We start from the raw sequence: 18,443 nt of genomic DNA, 5'->3' as shown, positions 1-18,443 counted from the left end.
CTTCAGCTTTGAAATGCTGTTCAAACTGCAGTTGTCCGCTAAAATACATGGAATGAAGTCCTATCTGGGAGGCCACAGCCACAAGAAAGGGCCTGTTTTTGGACTAAGAACCAGTGTAAAGTTCTGGTTAATGCACAGGACTTAAAGTGGGTGCGTTTGTAATACTGGGAGAAGTGGCTTTAGCCCAGCAAGCGAATAAGGAAGTATGAACGTAGGTTTGGTTCAGAGTGTCAAAGCCATTAAGAAGGGATCTAGATTTGTCACAGCATATTGCTAGTGAGAACATGATTCAGGAAGCGACAATTACACAATTATGTTTTTGCTCATATAAGTGTGCTGATGTTCACTGAGCGAGTTCATGGACCACCTTAGTTTTTTAAATTAATTGCACATGATCAGAAGTCGTGATCATGCTAAAACGCTGTGAGGGAATAGTGGTCGTAATGTAAAGCATCTACCATCTGTCTGCAGATTCCCATCCTTCTACTTTCAGCTGCAGGACCAGAGTACCACATCCTCAGTGTTGGCACTACGGATCAGGCTTACCAACTGGACCTTAAAGCTCAATGTGCCTCTTGCTCACTCCTCCCAAAGCCACCAAAGGGAAGCTGTTTTGATTTTTTTTTAAAGTTTTTTTCTGTTTCCTTTGGCATGGCTCAAGTACATAATTGTGTTGTGTAAGTCATACATGTATTTTTCATATGGTAAGCCCTATTTTCTTTATTAAGTATAAAGTCACACACTCCGATGAAACTAGTTTTAGTTACAGCTGAATATGCAGTGCTATATTAAGTTCATATCTGTATGGCATACTGGACAGTTATCAAATATAAAATATCATGTTATGTCTATGTGCCATATTTAATCAATTTAGGCCACATAGTGACAAGTCGATTTTTTTTTTTTTTTTTTTTTTTACAGGACAAGTAGATTTGCAAGAACATCTTGTCCTTTGGACAATTAGATGTTTTTAAAACATTCCACACCCCTTCTAGAAGGAAGGCTAAGAGGAGGTTGACTTTGAGATTGCTTTAGGAGAGGAGATGACTGGGAGAGAAGGAAAGGGGGTGTGGAGAGGCCGATATTGAGATGGCAACCAAATACATAAGGAGAAGGTGGGGACAAAGAGGTAAGGGAAGAGGCGGCAAGAAAACAGGAGGTGGTGTCAAGAGTACAGGAGGAAGGTAGGGAAACACCTAGAGAATTAGATTTTGAGATCCAAAGATATATATGATGGAAGATCAGAGCGATCAGGAGGTGTAAGGTAAGACTAGAAGGAGAGAAGAGGCGGGGGTGTCAGGAGACAGGAGGATGCTCAGAGATCTCAAAAGGAGGAGATGAGTAGGGATTCAGGAATACAGTAGCCAGAAGGACGGACTGTGTCGATAAGGGAGAACCACTAATCAGAGGGAGGAGAGGGGAAGAGCAATCTACACAGGCTGAGTAAGAGAAGGAAGGTACATAATATACACTAAACATCTGCCGAGCCTGTGGGGGGGGGGGGGATAGGATGAGGTACAAGCATGTGGCGAGGTGATGAGAAGGAAACAGCAGTGCAGTGTGTGTACGAATACCACAAAAGAGGATAGAGAAGAATAGAAGAGGTATCATATATTTTAATCTAAGCACAGATTGAATTGCTTACAACCAAATCGGGCTGGTGTCAAGCCTACGTGCGCACAGACTTTTTTTTTTTGCTGAACAGATAGAGCTGAAATATTTGGGAGGGAAAAGGACCATGGCTAAATTGCCATCATTGAGGGCTAACACCCTAAAGACCGCGCTTTATAATCGATTCATTCTCATACAGTGAATTTGAAAAATCGGGTGTTCAATTCAAATTACGTTTTGTGACAAAAAAAATGCCCAAGCTTTATTTATAATTTTTCACTTTTAATCCTCCCTCCTCCCTAGTACTATGGTCGTAAGGCTGTCAAGTTCAGGTTAAAGAGTTCATGGTGGCTTCCTGTTTATTTGCCCTGGCTTTGCTTTTGCTCGTTGGCCCATGCAGCTGGTGTTTCCTCCCATGAGGATGAAATAGATCCATGCGATCTTCCGGATTTTCTCCCTTCTGTCCTCTGTCTTCTCCCATTAGGCTTGCTACTTCTTTCCTTTCTCATTGAATAGTAACTTGCATGGGAATCCTCACCTGTAGGGGATTCCCCTGCAGGGCTCGCAAAACCTACTAGCCCACTAGTATTGGTATGAAGTTTTTATGCAGGTTGAATACCATTTGCATGATACTCTACCTTGCTGGTGCGTATGGGGATGTTAGAAACGTATTTTTCATTTACTGTGTGCAGTAAATGGCAAATAGAGGTTTCACTGTGCATGCTTCACAGCATTGCAGCAAATAAGTGTGCTTATGGCGACATGGACCGTTTCAAAAAAAAAAAGCACTGGTATATATTTTGTCACAAGTCACCTTGGGACAAGTGCATTTCTCTTAGGTCGAGTATGTAAAATGAGGAACTTCCCCTGCAGGTCTAGTGGGATTTAAAAGAACTTGCTAGGCTGCCCTTTGAGTCAACCAGGACGTCACCACACTCAATTTCTTGCATCTGAAAAGTGTGGTTTGGGAGAAGTTCTGCAACAGCTGTAAGTCTACTCTTCGAAAGTGCACCACCTCCTGCTTCTGGACGTCCCTCATCACCCGCTCCTTCTGACCAAAGAAGTGGACTCTGGTAAGAACATCCAAGCACAGGCGTTTTTGATCTAGAACGCTGTGTATACCCTGTGCGTCCGGTCAAACACCAGGTCCTCACCCTCCGGTAAACCCAGTGTTGTGTGCAGCAGGGCTTCCACATATGCGGGTAGTTCTTGATCTTGTACCTGCTTGGGGATGCCTCATATTCAGATATTGTTATGTCTCGATATAGTTTCGACATCTTCCTGCTTGACTGCCACCTCTTCAAGTCTCTTCAAGTCTCTACGGTCTCCATCTTCTCTGAGAGCACAGCTTGCTCATGGGTTTCGTCCATTGCTAGGTTTTCCAATTCGATTATCTGAGACTCTGCTTCAGTCATGTGAGATTGTAAGTCCTCCACTGTTCCTGCCAGCTTGTCAATCTGCTCCTGTATCTCTTGGGTGAGGTCCCGCTTCAGCTCCACCAGCATTGCCTGAATATCCTCCTTTGTGACTGGTATTTCAGAATGGCTCTCCTTCCCCGACCTCTGTGAGGCTGGCGTGTGAACCTGCGCACTGACTTGTTGTGGTTTCTTGACTGCTCCTTCCTGGACTGATAGCATATTACCCGAGGCAGGTGCTCTGGGCTTCCCTCCATCCAACGCCATGTTCTCCTCCTGGTGATTGGACCTGAGTCTCTTCTCAGTACTCGGGACTGGTGCAGCCACCTTCAGGGGCATACCTCGGTTCTCCCTCTTGCTGTTCACGTCGCCCCTCCGGGGGCCGCGGGCCGCACACTTCCACTATTGGGCCACCTTCTGTGCAACTTGGCTGGGTGCCGCCTATGTTGATATTCACTCTATTTCGATGATAGTTTCACCCTAATGGAAGGACTAGTTAAAGTCCGAAATGCATTGGCAGAGAAAGCATCTGCAAATAAATGTGACATACTAAAAATGATCACAGATCCTCATTTGTATTGAACACCCTATTTATCAAATTCACTGAATGAGAATGAATAGATTATAAAGAGTCTTAACCACCAAGTGGTCATTAGGGTGTTCAGCCCTCATTGACGGCTATTTAGCCTTGATCCTTTTTCCCCAGTTCTGTTCCAGTGTCCCGCACAGAGACACTAATTAGAGGATTTGCACCCCACTTATATGAACTTTGAGTCATATTGTTTCGAATTGAAGATTAACATGCCTAGCTGTAAGCACTCACCACCAACACAATAGATTTCAATTAATTACCATTGGGCGTAACCTGTTGCACACAATCACACACTGTTTGCAATGTGTACAAATGTGACTAGCTTTTAGAAACCCAATTTAGTTCAAAATGCATTTATTGGTACAAGGCTTTGCCTGCAAAGTGGCATTGCCCTGCAGTCTCTTTAACAGATAACTCAGACCAGTGAGTGTTTTTATCTGTGCTTTGATTTGTAAAAGCGAAATGTTCGCTGAATCAAAATGAAGATGTACAAAATTCGATTTACATGCCTGGTTTTCACCTGCACGACATTGAATATTTATAAATATAGAGTATTTATTTGAAAATGTGCTCGATTTAATTGTGAGCTGTAGACACACGCACACACATGCAGCTGCTGTGTTCACAAAGCAAATCAAATTGTTTAATATAACACAAAGCGTTTGTAAATATCAGTGCAATTTGGACTTTCAGCCACTTTGGTAAGTCAGTTGCATATGGATAAACAAACTAAACATTCACTTGAATGATTCACGGTCATAGGCAGGGACCATTTAAATGTTTACAGAACATGTTCACTGTCTTTTCTCCAAATACTTAAATGTTAAGATGTGGGGAAAAGACCATCGGTCTAGTTGGATTACAGGCTATCGCAACACCATGACATTGATGACCAAAGTCTTTTTCTTAAAATGTATTGTTAAGCTTTAATGAAAAAGCATAGCTGACATGTACAAACATCAAAATTAAGATTAAACACTGGAAACCCCAGATCAGGATTGTCAGTTTGAAAATATACAGGGTTTAGGTAAGCCTGTAAAGCAAGCACCAAATGGGAGTAGTAACACAGAAATTCCTGTTGAGCAGATTGCATGTGTGGGGGAGTTTGCATGCCAAGCTGACCCACAGAGCTGGATAGAACTCCTAACTGGCTTTGGTAAGAAGCTGGAGCACTTGTAATCTATTTGCCAGAGGAGAGTGAATAGTTTTCCTGGGCCTACAAGCTGGCACTTTGCCAATTTGTCTGCATTCTAATTGTATGCTTAATTCTATATTTTATGGGCTGAATTAACCATATGTAAAACACATTTTTCACACACAATCCTTTTGAAAAAACATAATTTTCTTTCCATGTTCTCTGGTGTATGGAGTTGCATTGAGCCATTTTGTATGGTAAGCATTGACAATGTATGTTTAAAAATATCTACTCCCTGTTGCAGTTCCTCTAACCATGATAAGGGATCTTCATATGCACTAGTGTATGGAAGGTGGGTATCCAGCAGGTGGATTGCATCTGCTTTACCATGCCTTTAGATTGTTTGTTAAATAATAGCCCTTGGAAGCCATGGCCATTTGATACTGTCTTAGCCCTCTCCATTTAATGTATTTACAGAGATTGGACTAACGTCAATTGTCTACTGACAAACTGACATTCCTGAAGTTTAGAGTGCCATTCAACTAAATATCCGATAACCACTTCCACTTTTTAAATAAGGGTTTCAATGCTGTTGTTCAACATGTACGTATCCCTACATGTTCATGAAACGTTATTAGTCTGACACTCATTTGTGAAGCTGCTCAAGTGGGATGCTCTGTGCTAAAAATTCTTGTGTATGGTAGATTTCCTTGCGCTCTTCCCTCCTCCACTGATATTTGGGTCTTTAAAAAGATGAGTAAGCTTGTGGAAGGGGGTATCAATTAAAAGATCATTATTTTTCTTCAGCAGTGGTCTTTCTGACTGATAGTGTTCCTTCCATAGATTCCTCATAGACCCCCATGCACACCCCACTAAAATATGGCTTGTACATTTGTTTTAATGATGTGGCAGATCTGAATTTCCTCTTGGAGAAAAGCAGTGTAGATTTCAGAAAACGAGGAACATGGGAGGAATATCATATCCATCAGAAACCCATTACCAAAGATATGTACATTAGTCTGTCACCTTGGTAGATAAAAAGAAGGGTGGTTAATAGTATGCATGGGTGCGGATACGCTTGATTCAGGTATTGATGGAATAATTGGTCGCACTGTTGGTGAGGTGCCTTTGTAAGCTTGTCTCTTTGTAGTGTGGGTATGACAGGTAGCGGTGCAAGCTATAGGGATCCCACCCTTATTAGGGTTTGAAGGTGTATATTTGGAGTATTGCTAGTGATTTGCTTGGTTTGATATAATGTAGAGGTTTGACTAAAGGTTTATGGTTTTCGGTGGGAGGGATGTGGGCCAATAAGACTTGACAATACATTTTGGTCAATATGAATGGAGACCTCTAGTGGTCCAATGCCATGACAGCCTGGTAAATCGGGGCATTTTAAAGCTGGTAACTTTCCAAGATCAGCTGCCCTCGCAGCTAAGGGCTTTCCAAAATGTTTCTAGGATGGCAGTGGTTATGCAGAGGGTTGGGAATAGGTTGTGTGGCGATCCTTGAGATGGTGTCACTTCTGCTCACGGGAGAATCCCTTCCCATGAGACTAGGAAGGTGAGGCTGCTAACCAATAGTCCCCCTGCAGGTGGTAACATGTGGGAGGATCTCATGGGCAGGGACTCCTCTTCTGGGGATAAGGACGCAATGGGGAGGCACAATCCCTGTTAAATCCCAGCAATTAAACTGATGATAATGCCCAAATCTTATCAACATAAGATCACCTTATAAACTGTGTTATGAAATATCGAACCCATCTGATGAGTACTGAGATGAAGAGGAGCTCAAAAATGCTACCTTTGAGAGGGACGAATTCTAGAGAAGCTGATATCAATTGGAAGGATGTTACGCTGGGGAGGCCTGCACTATTTAAAGAAACCAGCCAAGGCAGACTGTGTTCGTCATTCAATGACCCGTCCGGCAATGGCCTGTGTGATATTGACAAACTGGAAGCTGTGATATGACCAGAGGGGAAACTAGGCAACTGGTGAGGATGCATTAAATCCTGGGAAGCTGATGCAGGGCTCCGGGAGATGGTAATGAGGCTTGTCTTCAAGGCTGACAAGAGAAGTAGCGAGACACCCGAAACGTATCTTGCAAGTCGGTTGGGAACCGACGTGATAGACTTGCAGAGACCGTGGGGTGGTGGCACAACCTGTAGTGGGTGGACTGTGCAGTCCGACAACGGTGCCAAGACCGCCTACCCTAAACTACAGCAGAGTTGCGCAGGTGACTATCGGGAGAGAGCGAGAGACTTTGGAGGAGGTGTAACCTGTTCTGGAAGAACCAAGGGGTCCGACAGTTATGCCGATGCAGTCCACAATAACTCAAAGTGGAGAGAGGAAAGATACAGAGAACTACTAAAGGAAGAATTTGAACTAAGAAGTGTGGCCCCACAAAACCGGTGAAGATTTCCCTGGGAGAAGTTACCAGGAACACGTACAAGTCCAAGATGGGACCAGTAAGTCACGAGACTGTAAAATATGAAGGAATAGAGAAAACCATAAACCATTTGGTGATGCAGTTCCCAGGCCAGTTCCACAAAAGTGTGGTGCTGTAAAAATCGAGAGGGACTCCGGGAACAGCATTATCGTCCCAGTGGGGGCTGTGAGAAACCAGAAGGTGTCTCACCCGCTAGTCCCCGGGGATCTCTTGTCCAGGTGGCCAGGACACAGCAGTCGCTTTTGGATCCAGTTCCTGGGGGTGGACCAGTGCAGGAATATCACCTGGATGAGGGGTCTTGGGGGAGTGGTACACCAGATGGCAAGACGCAGTATCTCCTACACCTTTACCCCATCCTATCCGGTATGATATTTTGGAACTCTACCCCCTCCCATTTCCCCTACACGAACACTTTCACAGAGACAGCCCACTCTGGGAAAATACAGTCGCACCCGAGCATTGTACCCGACATGTCCCTCTACTAAGGTCAGGCAATTAATGGTAACCACTCATACCTGACTTTCCCCACACAGATAAAAGGTGCAGCGCAAGAGCACTCTCTGAGCGAGGCAAAGCACAAGAAGGAACAGCGTTTTTGAGACGGCTCCTGAACCAGGGGAGAAAGATGGCAAACCAAGAAGGGTGCACCAGGAGGGGGAAGATACCCTTGGCCTTTCTGGCAGAAAACTGTTATTTTCCAAAGTCCTTCGGATTGAAAGGCCTCAGGCCAGGAAACCGGACTGAAAAATCCTGAATTGTGTGTCAGAGATACCCGGGGTCCTCCTGCATGTACAGCCGCCGCCTTGGTACCATGCTTGGCTCCAAGATTAAAGCAGCGCCAGTAAGATTAACACTGCCAGTAAGTTGGGGAAACCAATGCAAGACTGGTCTGTGTTGAAGTCAAGTTTGCAAGCAGCAACATTGTATAAAGAGCGCAAGAAGGAAGATTTGTAACGCGTGTGATGAAAGACGTGAGGAAAACTAAATTGCTGATGGATGTTTGAACTAAGAGAAGAAAGATACAACACCTGTGACAGAGTGGTCCGGCACCACGAGTGTGCTCAAACAAAGGTCTCTGTAAAGTGTTCCACTAAAAGTGATAAAAAGAAAAGTGAAAGATGAGAAATGAAGTGAATGGAAGTGGTCCTGCAACGGTCTAAGGAAAATCCATTGCACAAACCAGTCTTTGATTTATGACACGGTCCGAGCCTCCGAAAGAGGGAGACCAATTGAGAACATTGTGTTAAGGGGTCCAAGCCTGAATGGGGGAGATCCATGGTCCGAGCCCGATTGAGGGAGAACAATTGTGAATATTGTGCTAAAGTGGGTCCGAACCTGAAGGAGAGTGAATAGTGAACCTGAGAACTTGTGTATGGGGAAAATCTGGAAGAAAGGAACTTTAGTGCTTGTTTATTACGTCAGACCTTCTGCAATAAAGATACTTTGAATGGTAAAGAGACTTTGGCACTGAAGTCCCTGATACCTATGCTTTGAACTGTATCATCGTGGAAGAGAAGCCAGAGTGAGTGTGAAGCTTGAATTTGCTGCCTTGTCCCGAGAAGGGAAGCCAACTGCTCAACTATCCTGACATATTCCTTCTTGAACACTTTTCTTTTGCATACAATGTTATCCCACACCATGTATTTAGAGGTAAGGAATGGCAATAGGTTTATTAGTATAGGCCCTTTTATTTTGACAGAGACTCCACTAGAATGACTTATCTATTATTTGATGTTTGTAGCTTGCTCCCATCCTTAGATTTAGTTAGGCATTCAACTAACCTATTGAAGTTCAATAAACACCCTTGAAATGTGATCACTTGTCTGCCTTCACTGTTTGAAACCATGCCTTCCTTACAGGGTGGATCAAGATTAAAACAAAAACCGAGAGACTCCGAAACCCTCCCTAATGGAGATACAAACCTTATTAAGAAATGTGAAAACTGTTGGGTAACGCCCTAGGAGAAAGGAGTCATTCTCCTATGCCCCCCCCCCCGAGAACTTTTATGTGACTGTTTGTTTCTCTTGGTTTACGCAGAACCCAGAACGTCCGTGGGACTTTTGTTGTGAGCAACCTGAGAGGTGTTTGGATGCTTTATATCCAGGATAAGGGAGTGATTCTCCAGGATTATGAACAGTAGCTGGACTTTATGGTATTTTATTTTAGTGACCGGGATAGAGTTAGAGCCTTTGTGACTGGGTTGGTGCCTTTTTGTTTGACTACCTGACAAGCACCCAAGTTTCTTTATTTTAGGTAGGGCAATCTCCTTCGAGTTGGGGATAGATGGGCTTGGTTTATTATTTAATAAAAGTCTATAGCAACCACTATGGTACCGCTTGTTCAGTCTCATCATTCCTTGTCGCCACAGTTGTTCCGGGAAGTACTTAGCTCGGGAGGATAGCTCAGGGGCAACACGCTTCACTTGGAAGCAAGCAGACGCGGAGCAACACAGGTTCGATCCCTGGGTAGCGCTTAGAAACCTCTGGGTATTAAGCGTGCTATAAATAACCAATTAAAATTATTTCAGATGATTTGAAGTAGGTGGTTGTTTGTTTGCTGAGAAGTTTTATGGTGTTGGTTTAGGAGGCACCATATTTCTGTAATGCATGCTGTTTTCTAGAATGTGGCAAAGATGTAAAAAAGGTTGCCTAGCTCTGTGGTTTCAGGCAGTTTGCGGTAATGGCCAACAGCAAAGCGCTCTTTTATGATGTGTTCAAGAAAGAGGCAGTTAAAAGTAAATCTACTTTTAGGTGGCTATAAATAAAGCAGTTAGGCATTTTCGTCTGTCAATTCCAGACAGGACCCGAGTGGTGGTTTGGATGTCAACAGCGGACTTCTGAATAACTGAGAAGCTTTGGGCTCAGATGAAGGCACTAAGGGGAACGATGTATCGGTTTGGTGAAAAAAAGAGGGTTAATTGAACTGGTATTTCTGGGATCCTGCATGTGAGTGCTATAGAGTCAAAGTGTTTGTGCTGAGAACTATTATTTAATATCGGTCTTGGCCCGCTGATTTGATTTTTTAACATTGCCAGCTCTACGAGCCCTTTTTTCCTTCAGGGCTTTGAGTGGTTGATGTCAATTAATGTGGCTAGGTCAGATAATCTACATAATGTTTAATTACCTTGATCACTCATTCAGCACAAACTCTAAAGTCTAGAGGTGCAGATGCCTAGGTGGCAGTCAGAAAGCAAGTTGTTGGTTGTGTTATATTTGATTGGCAGGATCCTTGTTTTATATATTTTGAGCAATGGTAGGTTGGGAATAGGGCTATAATTGTTGGGTCATGATTTGGCTTTGAGGGCTCGGATGGTAAGGGCTTGCTTCGGTTGTGTATCCGGGGTATAGATAGCAGAGACTGAGATGCATAAAGGGCTTTAGGTGAGCAGTGACCTTTTGCTTAGGCGGGCAGGACAGTTATAGCAGACAAGAGGTGATTATCAAGTTGATTACTGTGATAGTGTAATCCAGGAAATATTATTAAATTGTTATACTGCGAAACACACCTATTGGCCTCAATGCACTCAGACATAAAAATACACATAACACCAGCAGAGTATAAAGAGTATGCAAGAAGTAAAGGGTCCAAAAGAGGAACCATATACTACCCAGAACTAGTCCTTAGAATGTAAAAAAGGTTTTAATGGCTTTCTTAAATCCAGCAAGACATGTGATATCTCTGATGTCACAGGGAAGAGAATTCCACAAGGTTGGTGCACAGACGTTGAAATGGGTGCCACAGAAAGTTTTCAATTTAAAACTAGGCACAGTGAGTTTTCTAAGACAGTTGGAGCGTAGGAACCGCATGGTGGGGGCCTTTCCGAAGCCACTGTGCCAGATAGACCCGTGCTTGGTCCGCCATACTTTTATATTTAAGGGACAAGATCTTGTGAGAGATCCGGTGGTGGACGGGTAACCCATGCAAAGATTTCCCTAGCCTACGTAACATGCACTGCTCTAACCAACCCACTCACAACTCTTAACAGACCTGTTTTAGGGCACTTGTAGTGTTTTAATATTACCCTTACCTGTGCCCACCAAGAGGCTATTACAAAAGTCAATTCTGGAATTTACCAGAGCCGAAGCCAGCATAGATATGTTGGCTCTGGGTAGGTATTGCTTAATCTCCCTAATGAGCTTGATTTTACAAAGGCATGAGGACATGGCGTGAAGAACATGTTACTTCATAGAAAGGCCTGTGTCCAAATAGACTCCAAGGGTCTTTATGCAGGGTCTGACCTGAATGCTACAGTCTGCAATCATGAACTGCATCTTCTGAGTCAAGCCTTTTAATACGCTGACTGGAGCCCACCAGCATAAGCTCCGTTTTACTGCCGATGAGGGCCAATGAGTTAGAGGCCATCAACGCCTGAATCATCACATATATCTGATTGACCCTGGCTGTATCAACCTCATATTCCCCTGTAAGCACAAAGAAAACCTAGGTGTCGTCGGCATAATTGGTATAACCAATGGCAGCAGCATTTAGTAGATCAAAAAGAGGGCGAATGTATATGTTAAACAAAATGGGAAAGGCAAGCTCCTTGAGGCACACCACAAATCAGCTCAGGAGACGATTGGAACCCTGCAGTAGCCACTCTAGTTTGGCGTGGGCCCAGGAATGAAGCTAGCCAAGAGATAGCCAGAACAGAAAAATCTACACATCTTCTCAATCTCTCAAATAGGAGGCCATGTACCACCAAATCAAATGCTGCTGAAAGATCCAGCAACATAAGTAAAGGGACCTGACCACTATCAACTATTTTTGCGAGATTGGCTCATAAATCCAGCATAGCAGTCTCTGTGCTGTGACGAACCCGAAAACCTGATTGACGGGCACTCGATAACCCATGTTTATCTATATGCTCCTGAAACTGTAGATGGGCCACTCTACCAAGAATGTTTAATAAGAGCATGACCTTAGTGATGGGGCAGTAATTGCTCACAACCACTGGGTCTAAAGATTCATTTTTCAAGAAAGGGGATTTCCACACCTCTTTGAATGACGTAGGAACCACAGCTGTAGAAAAGAGTTCACAATTTCACTCAGTAATGGTGCTATATAACATATGGAGTTCTTAATTATGCTACCTGGGCATACATCACTCGGACAGACAGATGGATGATTTTAACCCCTTCAAAACCCTTGTGATGTCGGTATCATTAATCTTTTCAAAGCAGAACTCAGGGGGCCCATTAAGTAGGACCATCTGGATGTTATCATTTAGAGGACAATCGGCCGGGTTGACTGAACTCCCGTGGTGAGCATTAATTGTCGCTTGATGAAGTTTTATTTTCGTGGAGAAGCCCTTTTGAATCTCAGTACAGCAAGCATTGCTCTTATGTACTGCAGAACTCAGTCTTCTTTCCCTCTAATTTTCTTAGAATGACAAATAGTTCTTTCTGACTAGATTTTGCACTAGTTATACTATTGTCAAAGCTAATTTGCTTGGCCTTGAGAATGGCGTGTTTGTATTTAGCTGGCGCCATCCGGTAAAAGGAGAGCGTATTCTCACAGGACTTCCCCCCCCCCCTCCAAATATGCTCGACCAGCCTCTTGAGTCTCCTATGTTCAATCGGGTCCATAGAGAACCAAGTCTTTCCCAGGGTCTCAATTTTAACCTTTTTTACAGTAAGAGGCTCAAAGATGTTAAAGGCTACCTTAGTAATGTTTAGAAATTGATCAACCAAAGCTGAAGTCTCAGTAGGATTTAACAAGTTAGAGTATGAGTGAACAACTAGATCAGCAAATGCCTCCGGGGAAACCCTGCGCAGGTTTCTGATTTGAGATTATAATCTAGGATAAGAATTGGCTTTCTTCCACTTCCCTGGAAGGGAATGGTTCAAGGAAATATAAAAAGTATCAGTCCATGAACATGGGGAAATAGAAAGAGAGCCAATTGATAGATTATATGGTAACACCCAATCTAGTTATGTGACCCTCTTTATATGTGGGATGTTATATCTGTTGGGAGAAAACTAACGCCAGAAGGGCTGACAGAATAGAAATGGCTTCCTGATCATTGCTGTCGAGTGCCCACAAGTTAAAATCCCCAAGAAGAACCGCATAGGTTGGTTTTTTAACAAAATCATCTGATAATGTCGTCATTTGTTCTTGGAATATGGGGGGGGGTGTTAAGGGAGGATGATAACTAAAAGACAAACAGTTGTATTAATATCCATACTTAATTTGACTAATGTATATTCACAATTATCAAGGACAGTCGGATGAAGTATGTGTATATTCAGGGTATCTCTAAAAATAAACACTGTACCTCCACCTCTTCCATCCTCTGTCAGTTCTCAGAATTCTATAACCCGAGGGTGTAGCTAATAAGGGTGCATGATTGGTGGCATCAGTAAGCCATTTCTCTGTCAGGCAGACAATATCCAGATTGTGAGTCACAATTAGGTCTCCACTGTACCTCCACCTCTTCCATCCTCTGTCAGTTCTCAGAATTATATAACCCGAGGGTGTAGCTAATAAGGGTGCATGATTGGTGGCATCAGTAAGCCATTTCCCTGTCAGGCAGACAACATCCAGATTGTGAGTCACAATTAGGTCAGCAACTTTAGTTGAATTTTTCAATAATAATTAGTGTTCAATAGGACTATATTCAAATTACCCTGCTTTCTTTCCACCCAATTACAATGGGAATCATAGTATTATCCCTCAATTGCAGTGGACTCGAGCATTGGGGACTATCTAGTGTGATATCTGGGGCCAGAATACTATGTGTCTGATTGATTATAGGCAATTCTACAGCAGGAACCTGCGTGGTTTCCAGACAATTGCAATCATCTTGATCCAATGGATACTTGCCAGTATCGGTCACACAGCTTTCATCACAGACACAAAGAGGAGGACAGACGTCGGGGGAATTTGAAATAGAAAGCAGAAAGTTTCCTGTACCTAAATAGCGTGCGTGTGGTGACTTTATCCGAGCGAATGCTTACCAAGATTGTTCCTGGCAATTTGAATGGTCTCTTAGGGATGCATATTCATGTAGAAGTCGCCAAAAGTATAACAGCACACAGATCCGTATGTAGGGGGAGTCTTACCTCACGAACAAGGCAGACCCAATCCACAAATGACAGGGACCAGTACAGACCGGCTAGTTACTCGCACTTCGGCGCTCACACGCCTGGTAAGCAAACAATTAGGGACATAAACTGCAGTGCTGATGGAAACTGTAGTTCTACATGCCCTGACATGACAGATGGCAGCAGTCAAGTTAAAAGTAATTTAAAGCAAGCAGGATGTTTTAAAAATATATGCAATGCTACAATTTCAAATTCCAATTGCCAAAAATGGTTTCAAATAAATGTCCCAATAATATTCTTATATACAAATTAGAACATGTAAAAAGTATGCAAGTCTAGCAGCATGTCAGCTTTGCAATAGCACAGAGATACATATATAGGTACATACAGGGGATATTTCCATGAGGAGTGAGCTGGGGGTGTTGGTTTCATGCTGTACAAACCGGCCTAAGATTATGATGATGAGGTTGTAGTTGGGATTGGTCAATTTTTGGTTGGAGAGTGCCTGTGCCATGTGGACTATATTTTGGTATGACCATCGCACAGTGGTATCTTTTAATTTTAGGTAATAAGTTCAGAGCTCCAGTTGGTATTTGTCATCCTTGTTTGTTTGAAGTGTGCCAATGAATTGCAGGCAAGGGAAATGTGCTGCTGGCCTGATATGAACTGCAAAGTGGTTTTTGAATGGGACAATGAGGTGATTTTGTGACGCTCCTTGGATTTGAGGGGTAAAATTCTCTGGATTTTAGGCCATTTGGGTATTGCTGGCATCTAAACGGAGGAGTAAGGCACGGTGCAACAGTTTGCATGGGAAGGAATTGGAAGCTAGGACTCAAAGTATGTGGGCCATGTTTAATGTCCATCACCTAAATGGCGGCTACATTTTAAACAACTCTGCCGTCTTTAAGTCAGGTGAGAGTGGAGTTTAAAAAAAGGATATATAAAACAAAGAGGCCAACCCCTCTGAGGGGCTTAAGGTTTGGTTTTCCCCAAAAGGTACACGAGGACAAAAACGCATCACACCAAAGCATTAATTTGGACCTGAAGAGAACATTTTAAAAACGACACAAATATCTTTACCTATTGTAGTTGGCTATTTGTAGCGCGCTTAATACTGAAGAGGTTTCAAAGCACTGACCCGGGATTTGAACTTGGGTTGCTCTGCGCCGTCTTGCTTCCAAGTTATTGACGTTAGATATGCTGTAGCTGTAGCTGTAAATGGAAGTAGTCAGTGCAATAATGATGGAAAGGTCAGGATTTCTGACTGTACAATATAAAACAGAGTTGGACTGCACTCCTTTTACTTCTTATTCTGTGTATCATAAATAATGTCCCTTGCTAGAGCATTACGGAACCACAGAAAAGGCTCAACATCAGCCAGAGTATGTTTTCATAGGATGCTGAAGAAATCCTACAGAAGGCCCTAGTTGAAAGGAGGTGGTACCTGGGAGGAGGCTGTGCAAGAGATGCTTTGCTACAGGACGACACTCAACTCTGTGATTGGAATGCAACCTTTTGATGTAATTCGTGGAAGGGGGTTGAGGCACCAAGGGTTCACACCTTGTGGCTCTTTCACATGAGGACTTGCAATGAAGAAACCTGCGGGCCATGCAGATTTAAATTAAAGGCTCACTACTGATGCTAGGAAGACACACCCTCGTCCAGTTTGTGCACATGGGGGGGGGGGCTAGATTAGGAATAAACACCTGTGTCTATGCTGACCAGGAAAGCTCAGAAAAACACCCAGACCCCGTTGAGGAGGTGAGAGACAGCGTTATGAAATATAGTGATTGGAGCACCTAGATAAGTGACTGGGTCGGTCACATGATGTGGTACCCGGGTATTAGATTGCCTGTCCTGTAGTATGTCCCCAATAGTTGCTTGTCCTGTAGTATTTTCCCAGTCGATGTTAGTGTTAGGAAGAGTGAAGGACAACAGGAGGCACAGATGCCCCCTTACAAGGTTAGGGTTTGTGTGGGTGATGAGGGGGGTTTTGCATCCTCTGGGAATGTGAGCTCCCGAGTGTTCCCTCTTGGCGGTTAGCTAAGGAGCACCCGGAGAGCAAAGGATTTGCTGCACAGGTGAATAAGGCAGTTACCTGTTCTTCTGGCTACAATGTATTCTTTTGAGGAGAGGGCCAAGATATAAATTGAGATTAGTTGATATCTTTTACCACTTGCAATGTACGATTATTACACCCCATTTCAAGAATATGATCTTAATTTAAGTCATATTTATTTACAGATCTAGTTAATTTCATGACACATATATGTAGGGCCATTGGTAACATGTGTAAAGTATTATCTGTTAATTAAATAATTGTGCCAGTGCACGCATGATTGCGTGTATGCTGGGAACCAGCAAAGACCGTCTGTATTTACTTGAAGAGGTTGTTCAATCGGATTTGCTATATAAATGGAACCATTCAGAGTGTGTTTTGGCTGTGTGAATATTTTTGTAATGCTGCTAAATATATGGTTTCTTTTTTTTTTCTTTAGGTCCTGGAGAGAGAGACATGATTGTTATGAGAAATGACATCGGCATCAGGCATCCCTCTGGCCATTTGGAAGTCAAGAACATTAGCCTTGTGGTCTATGGAGATGTTAATGGATACTCTGCAATGGCCAAAACAGTAGGCTTCCCCACAGCAATTGCAGCAAAAATGGTGCTGGATGGTAAGTTTTTAAAAAGTACCTCCTATTTCATTTTACAAAACCATTCTTTGCTTGGTCAGCCAGGGTGCTGATAACTACGAACTACATTCTCCCCTCTAGACCGTAGTTCCTTGCAACCAAGGCTGCAGATTTCCCCCCTAAAACAAATTAGCCAAGTCTGTTTTTGGGAATCCAAGGATCACATACTTTGTGATTTAGTAACACAAGCTTAGGAAATTAGGAAAGAGTAGCCTTCTCTCTTTCAGTGTGCCATAAGGAAAACTGTGTATTGATAATAGATTACCTCATAATGGGATGATGGGTCACGGGCTGTGGGTAATGTGCTCAGGGCGTGGTTTAAGTGTGGCTGAAACAGCCACAGGCTCTGACTCCGACTCACTATCACTGCTGGCACTACCAATTACAGGGAATTATCAATGACTATGACCTGCGAGTAGAACACCATTGGCATGGGCGCTCACAACACTACATGCAGGACATGACCTGAGCCACTACAGAGTGAGTAGTGCAATAAGCTGTGCATATGACCTTCCTCAGACCACTACCGATATTGCCACTAACGGAAAGGCATGGCTTCAGCGATGCCTCCCAGGTCAAGTGCCATGGTTAGGGCAGACTATCTTCTGGTACTGCATTCAGGGCATGGCAGCAAGTCATGCCCTCAGAGTATGTCTTATGGCACACTATTGCAGCCTCTGGTCTTTCCCTGTTGGTAGTGAATCTGGACCATGTCCTGGACATGCTATCATCAGTACCGTATGGTACCATCCTGCACTGGACTTGCCAAAAGAAAATGGAACTGTCTCAAATGCATTTTTGGGAAACAGTGCAATTTGTCCGTGGTCACCAAAGTTCTAAGCCTCCCAAACAGTGCTTTTCATATAGAAATAAGATTTGACTTTAATTCTAAAGCTTGTGATTCTGCTTAGAATCACATGCGGTGCATATAGTCCGACATCTAGTTGTAATCGCAGAGTATTGCATCTTTCTTTCGAAGAACTAAAAGAGACGTGGACATGAGCGTAACTGTAAGACTATCCCTAACGTAACATGTAGTTTACCAAAAATCCTTCATGTGTCGAGGTTCCAACCAGATTGTTTTTTTCCACCTATCTAGTCGGTCACTCAATCCGGAGCTTGATATAGGGTTATATTGCTTTGTCTTGCTTAAACGGTTCTCGCTAAGTTTCCTCGATGACTACTCGACATCCTCTCGACGACTGTTCCTGCCTTACCGACTCTACATATACGACGACTCTGACTGATTTCTTCTCGGCCTTGGCCCTCAGTCCCGGGCTCACAGTAGTGAGAGTGGGATCCTATATTACTAACCATCTATTGCGAATGCCTCTTCTTTGCCCCTCCTCTTCTTTTTCCTTCAGTCTGTCTGCCGTTTCTCTCTGTTATGGAGAAAACACCCTTTAAATTTTGCCCATCTTGCAACAATAAATTCCTGTAGAAAGATAATCATAAAGAGTGCACTCGGTGCCTCCCTCGTGACTGTGACGAGCAGTGTTGCAAAGCCTG

The 18,443-nt window shown here is 43.3% G+C and overlaps 1 protein-coding gene across 1 annotated transcript in view; it reads left to right on the top strand.

Moving 5' to 3' along the window:
- The window catches only part of AASS (aminoadipate-semialdehyde synthase), a 950,357-nt gene that overhangs the window by 914,365 nt on the left and 17,549 nt on the right, over positions 1–18,443 (top strand). Inside the window, exon 23 of the mRNA XM_069629092.1 lies at positions 16,740–16,916. Coding sequence (XP_069485193.1) covers positions 16,740–16,916 — 177 coding nt within the window. The remainder of the gene's footprint in view (positions 1–16,739; positions 16,917–18,443) is intronic.

Source organism: Ambystoma mexicanum, chromosome 12 (genome assembly GCF_040938575.1).
Source record: "Ambystoma mexicanum isolate Mex_15411 chromosome 12, UKY_AmexF1_1, whole genome shotgun sequence".
NCBI classification, from domain to species: domain Eukaryota; kingdom Metazoa; phylum Chordata; class Amphibia; order Caudata; family Ambystomatidae; genus Ambystoma; species Ambystoma mexicanum.
This window is presented reverse-complemented; position numbering and strand designations above follow the sequence as displayed.